At 43.8% G+C, this 25,575-nt stretch overlaps 1 protein-coding gene across 1 annotated transcript in view; it reads right to left on the bottom strand.

Annotated features, from left to right (window-relative positions):
- Nucleotides 1–894: 894 nt before the first annotated feature.
- Nucleotides 895–25,575, bottom strand: part of TNFAIP8L3 (TNF alpha induced protein 8 like 3) — a 40,940-nt gene continuing 16,259 nt past the window's right edge. The window contains exon 2 of the mRNA XM_079699423.1: nucleotides 895–2,415. Coding sequence (XP_079555549.1) covers nucleotides 1,853–2,415 — 563 coding nt within the window. The 3' untranslated portion in view covers nucleotides 895–1,852. The remainder of the gene's footprint in view (nucleotides 2,416–25,575) is intronic.

The raw sequence follows: 25,575 nt of genomic DNA, 5'->3' as shown, positions 1-25,575 counted from the left end.
TACTTAGTGAAAAAAGAACCTGCTTCTAGAACCATGCATCATACTAGAAAGTGGTCCTTCATCAGACAAGTACACCACCACAGGCATTGAGGAGGACTCTGTATGTGAAAATTCGGCTACGGCTGGGCTGCTTGCTGCCTGGTGGCAGGTGGGCAGGGAGGAGCCTGTCACCCATAGCTTCCACGGGCACTGCCTAAATGACCAGTGACCTCCCCAGCCCAGATGTGCACAGGGCATCACTGTTCTGTCCTCGGGACTGTGAGAAGGGGCTGGGCCATGTTTGTCAAACATGGAGACAGGGACAGACTTAACTATTCCCTATTCCCCACTGGACATCCTTCCTGTGAAGTAATTTTGAATACTGGTGGCTGAAGAACTTAACAGGATACTTTATACTGATGTTGACATGGGAGCCAGTTGGGGCTGAATGGCCACAGCAGGTTCAGTGGCCATCTTTTCACACCCTCACACAAACCATCTCTGCTAGAGAGAGGCCATGGGGTGGGATGAACCATGGGGCTGAGCTAATATAGTATTTTTGCATTATCATCAGATACAGGAGAAGCATAACAGGACAGGAGGTGATGATGGAAGGGCAAATCTCTTAAGGTGGTGTCCTCCAGGCAACATTATAAGGCATTAAATATTTTGTGTGAAAGCGAGGCTTTGAGACATTCAGAGAAGGCGGTCACAGTGTCCATGAACTAGCTCCCCACTAACCAGGGGCACAGGCTCCACCCTATACGTGCTCCCCCAGGGGCTACTTTCCCTTAGGGACTAAGTGCAAAGCTCTTACTCTTCATTGTCTTCTTCCTTTCAATCCCATTATTCCTAACACTGTATCTAACTCCAAGGAATTTGATTTTTGAATCACAACTCCAAAACCTCTTATTTGAAGGGTAATTTCAATTTATTAACAAACCAGAGAAAACAGCACAGAATGACTGTGAAAGACCAAGAAAGATGGATAGGGCTTCGTTCTGCCCAACTCTCCTGTGTGTGCCAGCATAAACCTTCCCTGTGCCTCCCGGATGGTGCCCCTCAGATGGGGAGGGGCCAGCCCTTCAGGGGCAGGGGGAGCACAGTTCTTCTCTGCTTCTGCATGATGGGTGGGAAACTCTCTCTCCACTACCCCCCCACAGAAAGTTTCCCTCTGCAGGACCATAAACCTGCACATCTAAGACCTAAAAAACACAGCTCTTGAAAAATATTTTTCCAATTTGCAGCTATACTTTTTCACACCTTTGGATTCATTTTTATTTTGTTTGAAACAGCACATCTAGAGACAAATTGCTAACCCAGCCCATTAGAAACTATTGTTCTTTTCTCTGCTGCTTAATAGTCTAGATCCAGGTTGATCCCTGCCACATGCCAAAGAGAAACTAGTAAGACCTTTTATTAGAGTTTTTAAAAGCATGAACATAATCTCACTTGATCCTCACAGCAGCCCTGGGAGGTAGGCAGGTGGGCATGATGGTTCCAGGATCCAGAGGACAAAATTGTAACTGATGGAGCTGGGAACCAAACCCATGTCCTCTGACCCCTGGTCCAGGGCTCCTTCCATTCCACAAGATGAACTGGGCCCACCTAGATGAGCAGGGCAGCTTTTCTGCTTAGAATAGATGAGACGTCCTTTGGGCTTGCAAACAAAGGAGATTTTAAGTACAGACCTCAGCAGAGAGATTAGGTGACAAACACACCCGAGCTCAATCTAGCATCAACATCGGAGGGATGAACAGGACAGAACATGGGCATCTTTGACAAGGGTTTCTTCTTGTTTTCCTGATTCTCACCTGGAACACGCTGGGTGCTGTAACATGAACGCAGCCAAGTCCAGGAGGAGGGAAGGCATTCAGAGGACTTTCTCATCTAGCAATTTATTGATTCCTTCACACATCCTCTTGAGGTTGGGCCTACAGTCTCCATCCAGGCTATAAAGGGTGGAGAGGAACTCCATATCAGCAAAGTGGTTGAAGACATGGTTGATGCGCCCGTGGGTCCTGGGTGTCAGGTGCCTCTGTACCAGTTCATGCACCAGGTCCTTGCACTCATGTAGGAGCTTGGAGAGCACATTTCTATCGAAGGTGTATTCTACTTCATAGAAGCTGACGATTGTCATGGCCGTCTGGTTCAGTTTCTTCCTGAGCTTCTCCACGATAACAACCTCCTCCTGGCTGAACTGGTTGTTCCGGTAGAGGATCCCAATTTTGATCGCCACCTTGATTAAGTCTTTCATGATCTTGTGGGCTTCCTTCTTGTTGTGTGTGTGCTCTTTGGTGACTTTGTAGAGCTCATCAAAGATCTCGCTGCTGGTGTCATCAATCAGCATGTTGGCCACAGTTTTACTGGCTATTTTGCTCAGAATCTTCTTCTGGGCTTGAAGGGCAAGGTTCTTTGAACTAAAAACATCAGGACCTATGGTAAGAAAAGAAATAAAAGTTATAGAGATACTGGAACTGTTTATTATGTTTCTACAAGTGAAACATACTAACTTGAACTTATGTTCTTACAGCAAAAATTCATGCCTTCATACCCCACGACTCTTTTATGAAACCCCACCCCAGCCTGGTTACTCCACTGTGCTCGCCACATGACATGCTTGTTTACCGTCTTGAACCTTTGAAATTGTGCTCTTTCCTCTCTAGACGTGGTCTCCTCATGTCCGGGCCAAATCTCACGCTTTTGACTTACTTCATGCAAAAAGCCTCCTTAACTCTATTTGCTCACGAAGAACTCCCTACAATGATTATTGCACAGGAAACTATTCAGTTTTGCAAATTTACAGGAGGAAATTATTGCTTAATGATAAGAATGTAGCATCAATGCCAACCCCATTCTTAGGACAGACCTGGGTGGTTGATCATGGTAGTATTTTTTGACTGAGTCTCAGAATTCATATTTCATTGAGTCTAAGATATATTTTTTTTCCTGTTTGATATCTTGGAAATTGGGATGTTTCTCATAGTCACTGTTCCCAGGTGGTAGTTGTGCTGTGGTTGCATTATCTGTGTGTGCATCAGTTTACACAATAGGAGACAGATTTGGAATAAAAGCCATGAGTAGTCTTGTAAGAAATGTTGCTCACCAGTGTTCTCGATGGCACACAGAACCACATTTTGTGGGTAACACAGACATCAACAGTTCCAAGCAAAGATGCTTCAGCTGAGTACAGAAGTACCCTGAATGTGAGGAAGCTTAGAAAAACCAAAGCCACTTTATTTCCCCGTTACTTTCCACTTTATGAACGAATGAGAACAATATATGTTAAAAGAAATAACACTATGTACACGTAAGTCTAAAAGGGATCTTTCAATAAGTATAAAATAAAAATTCTAAGCAATAAGAAAGCAATCATTTGCAGTTTAATTGGCAGCATTTTCTTCTTTCTTAAGAGCATAAAAGGCATCTTATAATCAATGGTGTCTTAGATTGGATCGAATACTCCATGAAGTCACCAGTTAGCTGGAACTGATATTTGACAGTCAGCAGTACGTGTGTGCATCGTTCTTATCTTCCCAAGGACATTCAAGTCGCTGGAGGACAAAGACAACATCTCCTAGCTCAGTTCTGGGCGCAGGGATGGAATGGTGTTTGTTAAGTTAAATGCCAGAGTAACACTGCAGAAGAATAAATTTTCCTTTGAGAACTGATGGCTCTAGGATCCCTAGAGTTTTTGTCCAGTGCTCTGTGGCAACATGGAAGTGACAGGCAGCATGGACAGACAGGTGGCCACACATACTAGCTTTTGCAATCCTGTCTGGCCCCTCCCCAACTCATATCCCACCCCCTCTGCCCACCGCAGACCCATCCCCTCAGTGGAATGCCATTAATCCCTGGTGCTTAGGTCTTGCAGACATGGACTCAGTAAACACTTAAACATAATTCAGACATACGACCCAACACTTCCTCCACCCGCATATCCCCTCATGGACTGACTCCCTCCCTCCCAGCCCAGCCTTGCTCCCTCAGCCCTGGGTCTTTCCAGGACAGCTACTTCTGCTCACGGACCTCTCCCAGCTGTAAGCTGCAGGGTCATGGCCTGGAGTGGGGTCACTAAAGTAGGATCAGAAGAACTAAAGCAGCAGGCACCACGGGTCTCCCACAGCCCCAGGAAGCTCTCTCCTAAAAGTCTGAGACCATAGACCCTTTAAGCAACTTTGGAGCAAGTGACCCTGATACAGCCAGGATTTTCCCTTCAGCTTCAGTGTGAAGGGAATAAACAGTAATTCTTGACTTTTCCTTACGGTGAGATTTATGCCGTTCCAGAGTTTGAGACAAATAATATTTCTGCCTGGTCTGATCATCTACCGTCGTCAGCCAGACCTTTGTGTAAATAACCTTTGTTCCAAAAACATCAAATTCCTCCTCCCCAAACAAATATTTACCAGCATTAAGGATGTTTAAAAGATTGTGCTGTATGCTTTGAAATCAGTTCCACAGGAGAAACTTAAAGACTTTGAGCTTTGGCCCTGTCACCAAAATAAGTGTATGCCTCCTTAGGTGATTATTTTGATGGGAATCTACATGGATCTGTTCTGGAATATCAAAAAATGAGTCATTTCTTTGTAGACACAACTCCTAAAAACTGCTCGAGAAGAAGGTATTTGAAGAGGTTCTCTGGAAATGCAGCACACATGCATTTACACAGAAGCAACGGATCAACTGTGTGTCCACTGGAATGTAAGCTCTGTGGGAGCAGGGATTTGTGTCCAGGCCCCACTGGACATCCCAAGCCCAGTGCATTGCTGGTCCATGGCAGCTGTTGTTGAATGAGAAAGCACTGGCTCTGTGCCAGGCACTTCATGGCTTTAACCCTAAGAGCTGGGTGAAGCTGGTGTTTTTAACCAAGGCTTCCCTGCTAGCCGGATTCCAAACCCTGCTCTTTTTACCACCAGCATTCCCAAAAGTTTTCTCCAGAACAGTGGTCATCACACCTTTTGCTCTTACAGCCCCATAAGAATTTTGAAAAGCTAGTACCTCCTTGCATATTTTTTAACTTGACAGAAAGTATTTTTCACCTTATGGTTAAATAGTTAGAATTTCTAAGTAGATTAAATGTCTAGATATTGTAAGTATTGATACTTTAAAATCAATGTGTTAAATTATTTTAAAAGTGTCCAATGGGGCCTCCCTGGTGGCGCAGTGGTTGAGAGTCCGCCTGCCGATGCAGGGGATACGGGTTCGTGCCCCGGTCTGGGAGGATCCCATATGCCGCGGAGCGGCTGGGCCCGTGAGCCATGGCTGCTGAGCCTGCGCATCCGGAGCCTGTGCTCCGCAATGGGAGAGGCCACAACAGTGAGAGGCCCGCATACCACAAAAAAAAAAAAAAAAAAAAAAAAGTGTCCAATGTACATACCACATACCACAGTGATACAACATCCATTATTGTCCATTTTAAAATGACAGGAGTAAGCTCTCCTTTAAAAATTAGAGCTGCTGGGGCTTCCCTGGTGGCGCAGTGGTTGAGAGTCCGCCTGCCGATGCAGGGGACACGGGTTCGTGCCCCTGTCTGGGAGGATCCCACATGCCGTGGAGCGGCTGGGCCCGTGAGCCATAGCCGCTGAGCCTGCGCGTCCGGAGCCTGTGCTCCGCAACAGGAGAGGCCACAACAGTGAGAGGCCCGCGTCCCGCAAAAAAAAAAAAAAAAAAAAAAATAGAGCTGCTGCCATAAACAAGACAAAAAGACAACCTTCAGAATGGGAGAAAATATTTGCAAAAGGAGCAACTGACAAAGGATTAATCTCCAAAATACACAAGCAGCTCATGCAGCTCAATGTCAAAAAAAAAAAAACCCAATCCAAAAATGGGCAGAAGACCTAAATAGGCATTTCTCCAAAGAAGATATACAGACTGCCGACAAACACATGAAAGGATGGTCAACATCACTAATCATTAGAGAAATGCAAATCAAAACTACAATGAGGTATTACCTCACACCGGTCAGAATGGCCATCATCGAAAAATCTACAAACAATAAATGCTGGAGAGGGTGTGGAGAAAAGGAACACTCTTGCACTGTTGGTGGGAATGTAAATTGATACAGCCACTATAGAGAACAGTATGGAGGTTCCTTAAAAAACTAAAAATAGAACTACCATATGACCCAGCAATCCCACTATTGGGCATATACCCTGTGAAAACCATAATTCAAAAAGAGTCATGTACCACAATGTTCACTGCAGCTCTATTTACAATAGCCAGGACATGGAAGCAACCCAAGTGTCCATTGAAAGATGAATGGATAAAGAAGATGTGGCGCATATATACAATGGAATATTACTCAGCCATAAAAGGAAACAAAATTGAGTTATTTGTAGTGAGGTGGATGGACCTAGAGACTCATACAGAGTGAAGTAAGTCAGAAAAACAAATACTGTATGCTAACACATATATATATGGCATCTAAAAAAAAAAGGTTCTGAAGAACCTAGGGGCAGGACAGGAATAAAGACGCAGACGTAGAGAATGGACTTGAGGACATGGAGATGGGTAAGGGTAAGCTGGGACGAAGTGAGAGAGTGGTATGGACATATATACACTACCAAATGTAAACAGATAGCTAGTGGGAAGCAGCCACATAGCACAGGGAGATCAGCTCGGTGCTTTGTGTCCATCTAGAAGGGTGGGATAGGGAGGGTGGGAGGGGGATGCAAGAGGGAGGGAGGGGATATGGGGACATATGTATATGTATAGCTGATTCACTTTGTTATAAAGCAGAAACTAACACACCATTGTAAAGCAATTATACTCCAATAAAGATGTTAAAAAAAATTAGAGTTGCTACATTATTCTTTTTTCTCCTTGAAATTGTATCTCTATTCTATGACATCCAGAAACTTTAACTTAATATCTGTTTTTATGCTTGAAAATGTTTTATTTGATCAATCCGTCATAATTCTCTATAATCAAAGGATCCATACATATTGAAATTTAAATTAAAAGACGATTCCAGTGATCAAAATCTCCAATCCTTAAAAAAATGCCTTCTGGAGTGAGTTATTCTAATTATTTTGGGTACAAGTATTAAACTTCTGATAAATACTAAACATAAAAAATAAAGTTTTATTGGAAATGTACCTCCAAATGAGATGGGTAGGGGCAGGTTATGGTGCTTTGATTAAGAGAGGCATCACCAACACCAAAGCTTCACATCATCCCTTTGTTTGACCAGGTTTTCCAACCCAGGAAAATGTATTTGTCCCAATAAGATTCCTTATGGGCGGGAACCCCATGACTGAAACATTGGAAAGAAGGAAGGTTCATCACCCTTTGACCTCAGATTGTTGCTCTGACAGATGAATTTAGAAAAGAGTATTGCGGCTTCCTTGGTGGCGCAGTGGTTAAGAATCCGCCTGCCAACACAGGGGACACAGCTTCAAGTCCTGGTCTGGGAAGATCCCACATGCCACGGAGCAGCTAAGCCCGTGTGCCACAACTACTGAAGCCTGCGCGCCTAGAGCGTGTGCCCCACAACGAGAAGCCACCGCAATGAGAAGCCCTCACACTGCAACGAAGAGTAGCCCCTGCTCGCCGCAACTAGAGAAAGCCCACACGCAGCAACGAAGACCCAATGCAGCCAAAATAAATTTATATAAGAAAAGAGTACTGAAGTGACAAAGAGGAACTGGATTTATAAATCAATTCCCCCAAAACTCTCCTTATCTGCTCATCGCATGGAAAGTCTCTGGTCTCTCTGTGGTGCACACACCAGTTTGAGTCCTGCTCTTCTGTAAGAGCAGCAGCATTCCATGAGATGTTAAGTGGTGTTCTTTGGGGGGATGGGGTGGGGGAGGGGAGTAAAGAGGTTTTTTCTTTAAAGGTTATACTCCATTTATAATTATAAAATATTGGCTATATTCCCCATGTTGTACAATATATCCTTGTAGCTTATTCTTTGCGTAATAGTTTGTACCTCTGAATTCTCTACCCCTATCTTGCCCCTCCCCTCTTCCCTCTCCCCACTGGTAACCATTAGTCTGTTTTCTGTATCTGTGAGTCTGCTTCTTTTTTGTTATATTCACTAGTTTGTTGTTATATGTTTTAGATTCCACATATGAGTGATATCATACCGTATTTGCCTTTCCCTGACCGACTCATTTCACTTCTCATAGTACTCTCTGAATAAAGTTTCTTGATCAAATAAGCTTGGAAAACACTAGGTTAAGCAACATTAAACAGAATCTTGTAAGACTTTAAAAATATTTCTTTAATTGATTAGGGTGTTTTATCAACTGTCAGAGAGGTGTGGGTATGGTAGGCAGAATCATGGCCCCCAAAGATGTCCACATCCTAGTCCTGGAACCTGTGCGTGTGTTATCTTACCTGGTAAAAGAGACTTTGCAGACATGACTAAGTTAAGGATTTGGGGATGGAGAAATCACCCTGGATTAGCCAGTGAGTCTGATGCAATCACAGGAGTCTTTATCAGTGAAAGAGGGAGAGAGAGTCAGAAAAGGAGATGTGGTGATGCAGGAGAGGATCGAAGGGATGTAAAATGGCTGGCTTCAAAGATGGAGGAGGGAACCACCAGCCAAGGAACATAGGCAGCCTCTAGAAGCTGAAAAAGGCAAGGGAACAGATTACCCCCTAGAGCCTCCAGAAAAAATGCAGCCCTGCTGACACAATGATTTTCAGACCTGTATAACTCATTTAGGATTTCTGATCTCCAAAGCTGTGAGATGATAAATTTATGTTGTTTTAAATCACTGAGTTTGTTACAGTAGCTCTAGGAAACTAGTTCAGGTGAGTAGAGTGTGGTAAAGCATTTCCCAATTTTATCTGGTCAGGAAACTCTGGTTTATTCGTTGTTGTTTTTTTGTTTTTTGGCGCACTGCAAGGCGTGCGGGATCTTAGTTCCCTGACCAGGGATTGAACCTGTGCCCCCTGCAGTGGAAGCACAGAATCTTAACCACTGGACCGTCAGGGAAGTCCCAGAAAACTGTGTTATTTATTTATTTATTTTTTGGGTTTTTTGCGGTACGCGGGCCTCTCACTGTTGTAGCCTCTCCCGTTGTGGAGCACAGGCTCCAGACGCACAGGCTCAGCGGCCATGGCTCATGGGCCCAGCCGCTCCGCGGCATGTGGGATCTTCCCGGACTGGGGCACGAACCTGTGTCCCCTGCATCGGCAGGTGGACTCCCAACCACTGTGCCACCAGGGAAGCCCCCAAAACTGTGTTTTTTGAGTAGAGTTACCAACTGCCCTGATTTGCCAGGATTGAGAGGTTTCCTGCATGGTGGACTTTCAGGGCTAAAATTGGAAAAGTCCAGGCAACTTGGGACAAGTTGGTCACCCTATTCCTGAGCCACTAGTGATGCATATTATCATTGACCTAAAAAATGAAGAACAGGGAAGTAACAAAGGAAAAATTCCAGAGGGAGGAAGATGATACATACCTAATATTGAAGATCCTATCATCTCAGCAGGGTAAGCTATATATTCTTGTTGCCACACTTACCACCCTTCTCTACTTTTTAATTCTAGAGTCAATCTTAAACGTTTTTTTTTTTTGTCTCTTTTGGGCCAAGATTTCTTTTGTCCCTTGGTTGCTCTGCAATTATTGAGCATTTACTACTTGTTCAACTCTGTAAGGAGTGCTGTGGGGGACATCCTCCCCCCTCCCCCCAATATTTAATTGGGTCCTACTCTGAATATGGTCCTGCAGGGAGGCGAGATATAGACAAATGAAACAAAATACTTAAACATGTGAAACAGCCCAAATTGCCATGAGTGAGAACAGCTGGGGGAAGCTCTATGGGCTCTGAAGGTAGACTTGATGTGGATAGGTGGGGATGGCTACAATGTCAGGAAGTGGTTTCTAAAGTTATCCAAACAGGCCAGCAATTTCCCCCAAATCACAAAGGCCTTGGGTGGTTTCCCTCATATGTTCTCAGCTATTTCTCTTGTAAAAGAACATGTTATTTACCTACAAAGGGACTTGAGGTACAAGCTTCTATGGTGAGGGCTCAGGAGGGTCACAGGTATCAAATCTCTGAAGCCTAACAATCAAGAGGCTAGAGCAGAGGAATTACAGATCATCAAATTATAAGGGAAGCTTTAACAAAAAACAACAAGCAAGTAGATTCCCACACTTACTCCAGAGTGTCAGTATCAAAATCTTTAGGAGTAAGGCCAGTAATCACAAGCTCTCTAACATTCAGCATGATTCTGACATGCTGAAGGTAGGGCCCACTGATCACGGCATGCCCCAATGTGTATCTTACAGAATACTAGTCCCATCAGATGTTCCAGGGGAGAAGGTTTTGTGGTGAGCTAAATGAGTTTGTAGATGACTACACATTGTGGCTGGCTTTTCATGGTGTGCCATACCAGGTAGCTTATTAAAGGCTCTGAGAAGTCCTGTAGTAAAGATACCTGTGTAGTTTTGTTATTTATTTGATGAAATAACATCAAGACACCAATCTGGTCAACTCTGACAACTCCCAGGGGGAGGGCTGGAGAGCCAGTACTGTTTCCAACACACACACGATTTAAGGGAGAGTGTGTGCACTGAGGGACAGCTGGGTGGGGCAGACTTTTTGTAGATGGAAATCTTGGGCTTGTTTCCTTCCATCCATCCTTCTGTCTCCACCTTTTGCAGAGGGACCATGTTGGTGACCCATCAGGGAGAAACACTACAGGCTGAGAGGAGGAGTGTGAGCTTTGGAAGCCAAAGTCAGGAGTGCAATTGGGATACCTGGGGAAACAGGCCTAACTGGCATGCACATGTTTGTTTGTGGGAAACACCGAGAAGATCTAGGATAGGTTGTGGCAAAAACTATTCTCTTTTTCTTGCGTACAAGCCTTAAGAAGGCTCTTTTAGCCAGCGATGATTCTCTTAACCATTTTTGAACAAAAGTTCCCATTTCCCAGCCATGAAAAAGTAAGGGATTGTTTACAGTAGCTTAGAATCCTGAGAATGGAAATAAAAACATGATTATGCAGCTATTATTATGCAGCTCACCTAACTAGCGCAAAGAGAGGAGTCTGAGGAAGCTGCAAAGTTCATCCTTGTAGGGAAAAACAGGGGCTTCCTTAAACCAAGTCTGATGGAGGAGCTCAGATGAAAGGATTATGGAGTCAGTGCTCTGAGAATAAGCACGCTTGGAACATTACAAGGAAAGAAAAAGTACCAGAACTATGTTGGGAAAATGGCGTGACAATGGGAGTGAACTAGTTTGAAGAGAGAAAACAAAAGATAATTTATGTGGGCCCTTCACTGCATGGAAAAATGCTGGGGCTAGTCTGAGCTGATGCTTCTATAAATGATGTTCAGCTGTAGCACAAGTGATGTTTCCCCTGGGCTCACCCCTTAGTGAAAACACTAAGCTCTCCCGGATGGTGAAATGCCAAGCTGATGGTGATAAACAGCAGGAAGATCTTACCAAGCCAAGGGTGCGTGGGCAGAAAAGAGGCAGATGAACTTCAGCATGGTAAGGGCAAAGTAATACATTCTGGGGAAAATAAATGATGGTTATGAAAGATGATAGGCTCTCAGCTGTCAGTTACAGCCCAGAGAGGAGCTCTGAGCATCAAGCCAGGATGGATTGTGGCAGAGAGGGGCTAGGGGACAGACTCAGCTCTTCTCTCCTTACTCTCAGGACTTGGTAACTTCTCTACCTCTGGTTAAGGAGTGTGCGGAAAACTTGCATATGAGGATGGACAGCTGTTTCAAAATTATAAAGTTATCTGTAGTAGCACTCACACAATATCACTTCACTTCTGTAAACAGCTTAGGATAATGGCAAGGAAGAGAGTTAGCTAAAAATGTTAAGTAGAAGTTAGGGGTGGAGACGGTACCCTGAGAAAAACCATCTGTGGTGTTTAATAAGCACCATCTGTCAAAGTCAAAGGTCCAGAGTACAAGGAAGGTGGGAGGGGAGTCTCCAGGGCATGGGGAGGGGAAGACCTTGGCAGAGGGTGATTTGTGGTAGTCCAAGTTTCTGGCACTCAAATCACTTACATTTAACTGTTGGAAATAAAGTTCAAGCAAGCTTCCTTGAGACGGAGCAGGCTTACAAACTATTTTGAATGTGAACTTTCACAATGAGCACCTATCCTTCTGCTCACCTGCACATGCACCCAGAAAAGCTGATTGGGCCAGTCATATCCCTTAAGCTCCATCCTTCACAGCCAATAAGGGGCCAGGAGCTGGGGGAGATTAACACCCTTCCCCCTCCCTTCCTGCTTCCTTGTCGGTTCTCTGGATGAATGATAAGGAAGGGGTTGGCTCTGGGGGTGAGGTGGTCTGCAGGATGGGATATCCATGACAAGGATACAACACCTTCTAGAGAAGACATTGCCTCTGCTTAAGTTCTAGGTCCCTATGTAGCTATGGGAACAAAACTATTAAGGAACCTTAAGTCGTTTTTTGAAATGCAAACCTAACACTGTTACAGTTTCCAGAAAGACTAATTGAGGTGTTGCATCTCAAGTGGAGTCAAACTGGAGAACATTTTCCTTCCCTTGTATATATAAGACTGTGGTTTGTATACTGCCGGAGTATTAAAGAAAAAAGACGGCACCGGAGGAGGTACAATGAAGTGAAATGGTCAAGGGATGGTAGGATCTTTGAGTTAGAGACAAGCAAAATCTTGATCCTTCCCTCCTCCCACAGAAAATGATCAAAGCTTGGCAGCTCATGAAAAATGCCTTTTAGGTCTAATCCCTTTCATACTTGAATGAGATGGCATTTTCTAGGCTTAAGAAAGGTATTTTGGGATAATTTAAAAGGCATCACAGTAAAACTCAGATGACCTAGGAGGGATAGGAAATAGACTTTTCTGACTGGGGGTTAATCCAGCACACCCTTGAGGCCTTCTTAGGTTTGGTCTCTTCCCCACCCTCCGAGAGAGCCTTGAGGACATGTCCCCTGGGCTCACCCCTGATGCTGAGAAGACCTGAGGTCCCCAGATTTCCACTGCCTGCAATAAGAAGCAAGCAGCTTGTGGGTCCTGTGAGTGGGTCACCGTGACTTGAAGGGCAGCAGCTTCCGCCAGGCACCCTGAGGGCGTGTGCAAAATGAAAACATTAGAACCTTTATTTCTGTTTCCTTGTTTTCTAATGAGATGGGTTACGCTTTACTAATATTTAACATTCAGGCTAACCTTGGGACCCACTGGTGTGTGGCATTCTAAGGAAAGAGGGGAAGATCCCCCTGTTTCCCGGGGGTGGGGGAGTATTTTAGTGTGTCTCTCTCATTTGTTTGTTGCCTTTCAGCAGTTTTGATTTTTTTTTTTGGCATGTTTGCGTGTGCTTGGTTAAATAGACTCACTGATTATATTATTTAGTTCTAACTAAACTAACCCTTATGAAATGGACCAATGATTTCAAAAGATTTCCTGCAAGAAACAAAACTGAGGCCTGAAGACAATACACTAATCATGCCAACACAAGTGAATGGCAAGAAAATGGCAGAGCTGACGATTATCCTCCTCATCATAAGAGCTTTTCTGCAGCCAAATTATAATGTAAAAGCAATGATCTAGTCAGATCAAACAAGAAATGGGCTATAAAAATTTCAAAAATTCTAATAAGATGATTTGAAATATGGATTTTACACACTTTTACTTGCCTCGAGATATTCCCCAAGGCAGTAGGAAGCCACAGCAATTAGCAAGACAGACATACTGTGATTTTGATCTTAGCTTGTCCTGTGGGTGATGGGGAGAGGCAATAAGGAACAGACTATGTGACTTTGGGGGAGAGGGATGCGTCAGAGGTGATGCTGAGTGCTTCTACTAGCTTGGGAGATGTGGGGTGGGGAACATTAGGCAGCACCAACTGAAACAGGCATCTGGGAGCGTGTGTGGGGAAGATTACTTCAGTCCTGAGCACGCTGAGTTCGAGGGGTTCCGGGGGGGCATCTAGGTAGAGATGGTTACATGAGCCTGTACAGTAGGCACCTCCAACTCAACATGTTCTACCCTGAGCTCCCCATTTCCCCATTTAAACCATGTCCCTATCCATCAAGCAATTGATGGTGAAAAGACCTAGTTTCCCTAAATAATTAGCCAATTAAAGACGCAGACGTAGAGGATGGACTTGAGGACACGGGGAGGGGGAAGGGTAAGCTGGGACGAAGTGAGAGAGTGGCATGGACATATATACACGACCAAATGTAAAATAGCTAGCTAGTGGGAGGCAGCCGCATAGCACAGGGAGATCAGCTTGGTGATTTGTGACCACCTAGAGGGATGGGATAGGGAGGGTGGGAGGGAGACGCAAGAGGGAGGGGATATGGGGATATATGTATACATACAGCTGATTCACTTTGTTATACAGCAGAAACTAACACACCATTGTAAAGCAATTATACTCCAATAAAGATGTTAAAAAAAAAAAAGATCCCGAGGGATAAACAGGTTATTCCTTTAAAATGCAAATTCCTACTTCAGTGGTTAAAATGTACTCTCTGTTCAAAGCTTGCTGGGGATCAAGTTAGTCAGAACCACACGGTAGCCCTCCTAGGGCTTCTCTCTCCCCTTCGTGGCCCACCACCAAATCGCCCCTCCTTCCCCACCAAGAAAATGGATTATTTTAAAATGAGGGTAGGAAGTGAGAGGCCGGCTTGGGTACAGTAGGATTGGGGTGGAGGGTGGAAGGAGGAAGGACTGAATTGCTAGAGACAGCCAAATGCAGGGGAGGGGGTGTTGCATTAGCCAGTCTTCACCACTTTGCATTCCCCTTCATGTGGCCAGTCGTCCTGCCTCTAGCTCAGGCTTGGGTGCCCCTGAAATCTTGCCTTTGGATCAGGCCTGGGAACAGGCACAGAGTTTTGCTTTGCCCTGGGTGGCTGCTCAGTCCTAGAGATTCATTCATCCAGCAGTCAGGAGTGAGGATTTGAGTGTTTTGGGGGGACCAGATATGATGAAATTTCCTAGCTAATACTGGATGTTTTAGGGTACTGAGAAAGGACATACAAAAGCAATAGTAGACAAAACAGGGTGTTTCTTATAGGAAAGCAGATTCAGATCATTGTGACACCTTACAGTGAGTAATTACACTTTAAAACCAGCATTTGATGACCTTCAAGATGAAGACTCTTTTTTTTCATTTCAAAAAAATTTCCTGGGCCTTGAAATAACATCGTTTCAGGTGAGGTGAAGAAATGTTGGCAGGGTCAGCTGTAAGACCTTCCAGCTCATTATCTCATTTTGTCATAGATGCCCCCAATCCACCCATCCATTCGCACTGAGGGATTCATAGTTCAATTAATAATCATGTCAGAGATGTTAACTACTGAGCACAGATTATGTACCTGAGGTAGTATATACTATGTATTTGATCCTCACAAGAGGTCTGCAAAAGAAAGACTGTAATAAGTCCCATTTTATAGATAAGGAAACTGAGGAACAGCAGATTTAAGTAATTCATTCAAAGCTACCAGGCTAGTAAGAGAGCTGCAGTTGAGCCAAATCAAATCTAGACAAAGCCTGCAATCTTTGCCTTCCTGCATCTGCTTTTAGAAGATTTTCCCTGGCTCCCTAATGACTGTGATTTCTCACTTTTTTGAGACATTAGTTATGCCTCAATTAAAATTCCTATCTAGCAACAAGATTTACATTTCATCATTTTTTTCTTAAATACAAAAAAAGCCAGTCTTATGATGTGATAGAACAATACTACCTATTCATCAAAACTTGAAGGTAGATGTAGCTTTCATCTTTAGAGGGCATTCTATATATTTGAACAGAGTTGCATAGTGGTTTTGTTTTTCATATTGATTTTACAGCTAGCTCTGAAAAGTGAATGAGTGATAATTTTACTTACCAGAGCTAACTGAAGCAGATACTTGTGAAGTCACTGTGTGGGGGGGCGGGGGGCAGGGTGAATCATCTCCAACTCAACAGGTTAATTTTGGAGATCTGAGAGATATTTTTGTCTCACTGCAGTAGAAGAGCAATCATCACTAAAAACAACATCTACTTACATGATTTCTTTAAACAAAGCTTATTCATCCCCTCCCCCACTCTCTTTTGCATCTAAAAAAAACTAGTTTCTCTCTGAATAGTAGGTCATACTCAGGCATAATAAAATAAAAATAGAGTCTATGTATACAGTGCATTATGCACAGTAACTCATTGTATCCTTGCAACAACTTAACGTGCATGTACTAATATCACTACCACCACCACCACCATCATCATCATCATCATCATCATCATCATCATCATCATCAATTTACATCCAAGGAAACCACGCAAAGGGAGATTAAGCAGCTTGTTTAAAACGACCATTTAGGAAGCGGCAGAGCTCGATTCAGACCCAGGCAGGCTGCCCCAGAGTCCCGTGCTTCAACCCGCCACACTAAACTGCCATTCCTGAGGTGATAAACATCAATTAGTTTAAATGTTTTTTTGAATTATTGCCCATTTTAAGATGGAGATTGAGCTGGTTTTTTCCTCAGAAGAATTAATGTTTTAAAAAACCATGAAGCATTTCAAATATACAGACAAAACAGAAGATAATATAACAAACTCTACTTGTATGGCCACCACCCAGATGGAACAAATCTTAATATTCTGCCCTCAAAGACAGAGGCGGGGGTGAAGCCCTCTTTGTTTTCAACTCCCTTTCTTTTGTTTTCAACTCCCTTTCTTTCCCTTCTATCTCCTCAGATCTAATTGCACTTCAGAAGTCGAGGTGTCTTTTTGTCTCATCCATGTTTTTATACGTTTGCCTCATGAGTATGCATGCATCAGCATTATATTGTTCAGAGTGTTTGTAAATTTCAGATAAAGGTGTCACATTGCACAGATCCTTCTGCATCTCTTCATTCAACATCTTTCTTGCAAGATTTATCTAATTAGTCATTTCATTGCTTATATGAATATATTCTTTATCCATGTTTCCTATTGATGGACATTTACATTATTTCCACTTTCTGTAAGCAAATAAGTCCACAGTCGTGTCTCCTTGTGCACACACACAATAGCCTCCCAGGTTCCATACCTAGAACACAACTTCCGAGTCCTGTAGCACAGCTGCCAATTGCTTCCAGGGAGATTGCACTAATTTTCACTCCCAGCAGCAGTGTGTGAGTTCCTGTGGATCTTCTTCCTTATCAACACTTCAGATAGTCCACCTTTAAAATTTTTGCCAATTTGCTAAGTACAAAATGGTATCTTGTTTCAATATGCCTTTTCCTGATTGTTACTGAGATTCAATATATTTTTGTGTATATTGAGCAGTCAGGTCTTTCTCATCTGTGAATTGCTTATTGACATAGTCATTTCCCCCTAATTGGATTGTATGTCTTTTTCTTGTTAATTTGTAGGAGTTTTTATGTATTATGGATTCTAATTCTTTGCTGATCACATGACTTGCAAAAATCTCCTCCCAGTCTGTAGCATTACCTTTTAACTTTATTTATCGTGTCTTTAACTGTATAGAAATTAAAATTTTTACTCTAGTTAAATTTAACTAATTTATCAGTCTTTCCCTTTATGGTTAGTGGTTTTTATATTTTGTGTTAAAAGAATCCTTTCCTGCCATGAGTTGATAAATGAGTCTTATATATTTTCCAAAAGTTTTAAGGTTTTGCTTTTCACATTTAGGTCTTTAATCCATCTGGAAATTATTTGGGGATGTTGTAGGAGGTACATTTTTTCTCCTCATAATTTATTCAATGTATTGAATAGTTCATCCTTCTGCTACTGATCTGTTAGGCCACCTTTTTCTTAACAAGTTCCCTTATTGCATGGGTCTGAGTTTTTTACTCTATTCTATTGATCAATTTGTCTATTTCAGTACCAACACCACACTGTCTTAATTACTGTAACTCATAATAAGTCTTGATTGGCCATAGGGAAGTCCCCCCATTTTATTCTTCTTAGAAATTGTTTTGATTATTCTTGCCTTTACTCTTTCAACTGAATTTTTGTGTCATTTGACCAAATGCCATGAACACCTTGTATTAATCTGAGGTAAGCTGGTATCTTTATGATAGTAAGCTTCCTATCCATTAACATGATATATCTCTCCATTTAGTCAGAACATCTTCTCTGTTCTTCAGTAATGTTTCATAGTCATCCCCATAAAGCTCTTGCATATCTTTCATTATTGTTACTTCTAGGTACCGACTAGTTTTGGTTGCTACTCTAAGTGTAATTTTTTTCTCTTATAGTTTCTAAATGTTTATTAATGATGTATAGGAACCCAACTGATTCCTGTATATTTATCTCCAATTGAAAATTTTGCTGAGTTCTGTTATTAGTCCTAACTTGCTTGGGTTTTTTAATGTGGACAACTACACTGCCTGCACAAAATGATTGTTTCCTTCTACCTCCCATTTCTTTTTCTTGCCTTATTGCACTGGTGGGAAACTCTAGTACAATGCTGAATAGTAAGGGTGCTATTTGGGATCCCTGTCTTGTTCTTGACTTAAACAGGGTTGCTTCTAAAATTTCCCCACCACGTATAATGTCTGCTGTAGATTTTTGATGGATACTACTTATTAAGTTAAGGAATCTTCCTTATGTTCCTAGTTTGCTAAGGCTTTTGTTTGTTTTAAGGTAAAAATGTGTATCTAATTTTATCAAACACTTTCTTTGTACCTACTGAGATGATTATATGGTTTATCTCTCTTAATATGTGAATTTAACCAGTTATTAAGAGACTTTTCATTTAAATCATCATTGCATTCCCAGGATAAGCCCTACTTGATCATGTATTTAATATACTAAAGAATTCTATTAGTAAATATCATATTCAGCATTTTGCAACTATGCTCAAAGGTGAGATTGGTCTATAACTTTCTCCTAGTACCTTGTCTGATTTTTATGTCAGAGTAAACTAGCTTCATAAAATGGATTAGGTTGCTTTTTCTTTTTCTATTCTCTGAGACTGTATGTGTTAGACAAAGATTAACGGCTTTATGAAAGTTTAGTAAAATGCGTCCACAAAGCCACTTGTGACACCAAGTAGCCACTCTTTAGAGCTTAAAATCTAAAATCTTTTTTTTTTTTTTTTTTGCGGTACGCGGGCCTCTCACTGTTGTGGCCTCTCCCGTTGCGGAGCACGGGCTCCGGACGCGCAGGCTCAGTGGCCATGGCTCACGGGCCCAGCCGCCTTGCGGCATGTGGGATCTTCCCAGACCGGGGCACGAACCCGTGTCCCCTGCATCGGCAGGCGGACTCTCAACCACTGCGCCACCAGGGAAGCCCAAAATCTAAAATCTTAATCTAAAATCTTTAGATTTTTATTTCTTTCCCTAGAGTATCTACAAAGTAGGTAGTCACTATGAATGGTATATCACTCTCAGGAATAGATAACTCCTGAGAATTATCTCAGGAATTGAGATAATTCTGAGAATCTATGCCAGTAGATGCATATCTAGTAGATATGCATCTACTGGCATAATTAAAAAAAAATAAATTTATTTATTTTTGGCTGCGTTGGGTCTTCGTTGCTGTGCGCGGCCTTTCTCTAGTTGTGGCTAGCAGGGGCTACTCTTCCTTGCGGTGCACGGGCTTCTCATTGTGGTGGCTTCTCTTGTTGTGGAGCACAGGCTCTAGGCACACAGGTTTCAGTAGTTGTGGCACATAGGCTCAGTAGTTGTGGCTCGCAGGCTCTAGGGCGCAGGCTCAGTAGTTGTGGTGCACAGGCTTAGTTGCTCCACGGCATGTGGGATCTTCCCAGACCAGGGCTCAAACCCATGTCCCCTGCATTGGCAGGCAGATTCTTAACCACTGCACCACCAGGGAAGCCCTACTGGCATAATTTTTAATTATTTAATTTTAATTTTAATTTTAATTATTTTAAGAGGGGAAACTGAGGAGCTATTTCTCAAAATATTTTCTTTCTTTAGTAAGTTTATTATAAAAAATGATACATGAGCACTGAGAACAGTCAGAAAAGACAGATAAGCTAAAGGAAAAACAATGAATATCCCATGATCCCACCATGCACCATGGTTAGCATGTATATATTCTTCCAAACACTCTCCCAGGCATATGCACTTTAATATTCACAAACATGGGATCAATGAACACTACTTTCTAATCTGCATTTTCAGTCAACACTCTGTGGATATCTTTCTCTGTCAATAAATGGATTATATCATCATCTTGATGATATAATTTCCTCTCCCAAGTCTCCCATTTCCTCTCCTAATCCTCTCCTGATAGACTTTAATTTGTTCCCAGTTTTTGCTATAAAGGGTCTGGGGACAGTAACAAATAACCCAGCACCAGCCTGCATGTAGGCGGAAAGGGTGTCCAAAGGTGTCTCTTGGCATCTGGCAGTATTCCCTCCTAATGCTGAGAGGGAGCCCCACAGACAGACCCCTTGGTTCCACCTAACCCCATCCCAGCCCTCCCACCAGAGGCCTGCTTGTCCATGTCAGTCAGAAGTCATACTGAAATCAGAAGCCAAAGGGCAGCTCACCCCTTCACAAGGATGGCTGTGCCCTAGCCAAACTCGCCAAAGATAGTCAGACAGATGAGAGCCAGATAGTACCAGCAGGGCCTCTCATGCCCACAGGTGAATCCAGTGGACCCGTGCCTAGGTAGAAGGGGCACAGCCACAGCTTGTCTGTTCCAGCTGAAGGCCTCCTCCCACTGTGAGCCCATGGCCATCCCTCACATCCTTCTTCCCGGGCACAGTGGCCCTCGCACCCGACTCCAGCGCAGTCCTTTCCCCATGCTGCTGCACTGTGACTGGTGCTGAGTTCTCACAGGACCAATGCTTGGGGGACTTGTGAACCCTCACAACTAGGACAGTGTCCACCCAGTAGAAGTAGTCCAATAAATGTCTGTTAAATGAATGACTGAATGAATGATTTTCTCAGGCCTTGAGGCCCAGTCTATCTGTTCAGGATACATACTGGAATGAGGTGTGTATTCACAAAATGTAGACTGAACCGAACACACTAAAAAAAAAAAAAATGTACTGAACTCAGCATGAGGTCCATCCCTTGCCTTCCACACAGAGCTGACTGTGCCCCACAAGCAGCAGCATCACCTGGGGGCCGAGATGTATCACCCCACCCCACCCTCAGTGCTCAATTCCATCAGGAACACTCTCTCCATGGCAGCAGCATCCATCCCTCCCCATTCACGTCCCTTCATGCTTACAAGCTATTTTAAAACTCAGGGGCTGTTGGGGATCAGAATAGCACAGGCCATGTCTGTCTCTCTGGGTGATCCTCTCTCTCTGTTGGCAGATCTCAAACTGTTCACTATGGCAGGTGCTCAAAAACTCAGGCTTAGGCCACCAGACTGCTAACAAGGATGCCAGCAGGATGCCGAATTCAGAGCTGTGGGAGGATGCCAACTTGGTAATACGTGAAATTAGTAAATAGACTGATGCAATAAAAATGTCAGTCTTTGGAATTCTCCAATTTTTGGATAGATATAAAGTCTAAAATGTTTTTTTAAAAAAAGCAGGCAATAAAATGGAACAAACTCTAATCTATATTTGCAAAAAATAAACAAAATATAGCCTGAGACAGTGGGTGTTTAAGCCTAAAGATCTGAGGCTCTTGGAAGGTGCTGTAATTAGATTAATACAGTAATATGTTAACCCTCAGTTTAGCTTAAAAAAAAGATAAACGGTTAGCTGTACTAGGGAGGTTGAAACACATGAGGGAGAGGAAACCAGAAGGTACTTCTGGATGGGAGATGATTTGGCAGCCAGCAGTATGCCTTGCTGAATGTTCTACTTAATTTCTTTTTAGTGAAGTAAGAATTTTGTACAATGACATTTTTGGATTTCAGTCAGTACGAGAGTGAAACAACAGGAAAGGGGCATATGTAATGTATCACTTATAACACCCCTTACCTGTATTCTATAGTAACTGTTTTTTGTTGTTCTTGTTGTTCATGCATCTGAGATCTGAGACGTGAGTAAGACATAGTTTGGATATCCACTGGTGCCATGGTTGTATCTGGCCCAGTTTGCACATGGGAGGTGGGGTGGCGGATAGCTTGCTCTCCTGCAAGGTACCCTGAGGTTGGGCTCCTTAGTTCTGCTGGGAGCCTTCCTCTGATGGAACCACTCTGAATAGGGGAGTAGCTGTGGAAACTTGCCTCTCTGGAAGTTGCCCATAAATGTGTCTTTCTCTGAGGCTTCCTTTCTAAATTAAACTTTCCTCATACTCGTCTCAAAGGCAGTAAAAGCTTCCAAATAAAATTCTTTATACTTCATGGTAATATAAGACAATACCACCAAAAGTTTCACCGTTTCAAATCAAGTCACTGGGTGCAGTCACTCTAAGATGCTGCTAATGGCTGTCCTGGGGAATCAGGATGCCAGGGCTGTGGCCATGGAGTCGATCCCCAAGTATGGGGAAAACCCCCAATACAGGGAAAACTGAAGAGCCAACCCCTGGTCCTGACTCTCACCACTGAGCCTACAGCAGGGGGTGAAGGAGCCCACCACCCAGGCCCGCCCCTGCTGCCCCCCAGGGTGCTCACTGTGTGCGCTGGGCCCAAGTCTTCACCTTCCTGGTATCTTCGTCTATTATATTAGGGAGTTGGACTAGATGATTCCGCTAATTTGTTTTATATTCTCAATTTAATAATAGCCTCTTCTGAATCAGAAACTGAGTTTTTAAGTCCATAAAACACACACACACACACACACACACACACACACACTGGGTATTGATGAGATGAGAGCCCATGTCAGTGGGAGGGATTCTCAGCTTTCCTTCTCTCACACTGATTTCCCTCCAGCCACCAAGCTCCCTCCCAGCTCTGCAAATGCCAGTGCTTCAGCAATGGAATGCTTCCTGCTTTTCCCTCCTTCTGAAAGCCTGGGGCATTGACCTTGAAGCCTCTAGCTTTCCTTTTCTTTGGCTTTCCTCCAAAATGCATCCCCCCACCCCCTGGCTTCCTGTGGCCCTTGACTCCTCTGTCAGACGTCAGCCTGTGCTTGCCACAGAGCAGCGGTCAGCAGGCTCTCCCCAAGGCTTCTCCCTGTGCTGACCTCAGCACCCACAGACCAAGCTGCAGATGGCCAGCCCCAGCAGGCTGCCCTGTGCTGACGCAGCTCCATACAGGAGTTGTATTCAAAACCCTAGGACCAGTTCTTCTCATCAGGCTTCACATCCCTGTTATCCCACTTCTCTGCCCCCAAGAGAAAGTGGCTCATCCTTTTCCTGGTCTCACCCATTGCTTGGTGCATGTTCTCTCCAGACCCAAGCACCCCTTGCTGTCCTCTTTCCCACCCCTCCCCTGAGCCCTCCATCTATCCAGAACAAACTCTTTACTTGGGGCCTGTTCAAGGACCTCCCACCTGGTGTCACCTGTTTGTTCACTGCAAGTTCCAGGAGAGGGGGACCTGGACTGCTGTGTCCACCATGGTGTCCCTGGCACATAGAAGGAGCTCAATAATATTTAGATTTAAACCTCAAAACCCAACACTGACTGGTCAGCCCAGGAAGTGATGTCATGGGGAAAAGAATGGGGATTGAGGAGATGAGAGCCTGGGGGCCCAGGAAGAGGCCTGAGGAGGGACGGCCACAGTAGGACAGAGGAACTGTGGTCTTGTCCTTCCCTGGCTTTCACCCCAAACTCAATGGCAATGGCTCTCACAAGGTCACTGAGTGCCTTCTAATTGTCCATGAGGAGTGTTTGGAAACATGGGAAGACATTTTTGTTGTCACAGCACGTGAGTGGAGGGTTCTATAGGCATTAGTGGGCGGGGCCAGATATGCTAACTATCCTGTAATTTCTGGGACAGGGAATGCCAACAGCACCCCGAGACACACACCTGGGTCCTTGGCTCACCTGACCTCCCTCGTTCTCTGCTTTCCTGATCTCCCCTCTTGGTCCTTCTCAGCCTTTGCCAGGACTCCTTTTCCTCTGTCCATGCCTGAAGTCTAGGTGTTCTGAGTTTACTCAGGCCCCTCTTCTCTCTTGCCATGCAGTGTCCCTGAGTGTGAGATGTCACCTCTTGCCCACCCCCACAGGTTACTGCTTGCCAGACCTCTCCACCTAGATTCCCACAGACCTCTCACCCTCCACATGCTCAAAACTTCCCTCATCCCCTTTCTCCCACTCCCCCTGCACCCTCCTCCTTGTATTATATGTGGCCCTGCCACCTGCCCAGTGTCCGGACAAGAACCTGGGGGCCATCCTTGCCTTCTTTCTCTCTCACCTCCCACATCTAATGGGGCATCAGACTGTCAATTCAGCCTCCTTCACATCTTCAATTGTATCCGCCTTTCTGTCTCACTGATACACCTTAGTACTGACCCTCATCATTTCTCACCTGAATGATTGTCCATCTCCTCACTTACCTCTCTACCGCAGCTTCCATTCTAATTTCCACACTGGGATGAGAATTGGCTTTGATGATGCTACTCCACCAGTGAGAACACTGACTGGCTTCCCATGGCCTTGAAGACAAAGTCCAGACTCTTGAGCATGGCATGCTGGTTGCTGAGCTGATAATCTATCTTCTGTTCACCTCTCCAGCTTCATCTTCTACAAACTCTGAGCTCCTGACTTCAGGCCACACACAGGTGTCACCTGTCCTGCTCTGTTATGCCCGGGTCCCCTCTGCACCTGTGCATATTCTGTTCCCCTGTGCTTGGACATGGCTCCCCGCTCACCCTCCAGGGCTCCCTTGAAGGACTTCTGACCACTGAGGGACTTTTCTCTGCAACCACCTTTCCCTCTGGTATATTCTTATCACCATGGAGAGCAATCATCCATTGGCTGGATGAGTGACTTTATATCTCACCAGTCTGTGAACTCCTTGAGGGCAGGAATCATGATTTATTCATTGCTGCAACTTTAGCCAGGGATTGAAACATAGAGACTGTTTGTTGCATGAAGGAATGGCTAACAGTCTTGACATTTTATTGAAATGCACTCACACTCGTGTCAGGAACAATAATGATAACTAGAGCTGGCGGGGCCTCGGGATACTAACGCCTACTTCCTCCACACAGGGGCCTGAGGTCGCCCCACTGTGCCCCTTCCGCACCTGGGCATGGTCGCCCTGGGCTGACCAGTCACTTTTCTTTTTCATTTTATTTAAAAAAATCTATTTTGAAAGTAATATTACATTATTTAAAAAGGTACATTATTTAAAAAGTCAAACCATTCTATAAGGCTTATAACAAAATGCAGCATCCTCTGGCCCGCTTCTGATGCTGGCTCTTTGGAGGCAAAACACTTTAAATTATTAGCTGTTGCAACTAATAATTACCTCTACATATTTAAATTACATGCTTATACTGTTAGTTCTTGATTTTATTTGCTTTTAACTTCCTATTAAGGAAGGTGAGAATTTAGCTCTCTTCTCCATTCATTTCTCCTTCCACCTTCCGATTTGATTCTATTTCAATATTTGGTTAAATGAAACTTCAGTGATTACATTACTGGGATTGAGATGCCATTCATAGCTGAGTCATGTATGTTCTATAACTTGCATGACTGCATTTCCTTTCTTATTCATCTTGTTTTCCCAGGCGTTAAACACTGCCTTGTTTTTCTTTTGATTAGTTTTCTATCTAATTCACTCTCAAAGTTCTTAGCAGAGTATAAGGTTCTTCTCAAAAGGTTCAAACACGTCAACTAATCTACCACTTCAGTTTTCTTTCTTGGAGACTCTTCTGGG

The sequence above is a fragment of the Hyperoodon ampullatus genome (genome assembly GCF_949752795.1).
Source record: "Hyperoodon ampullatus genome assembly, chromosome: 3".
In the NCBI taxonomy this organism is placed as follows: Eukaryota; Metazoa; Chordata; class Mammalia; order Artiodactyla; family Ziphiidae; genus Hyperoodon; species Hyperoodon ampullatus.
The sequence above is the reverse complement of the archived record's forward strand: the minus strand, read 5'-3'. Positions and strand labels throughout refer to the sequence as shown.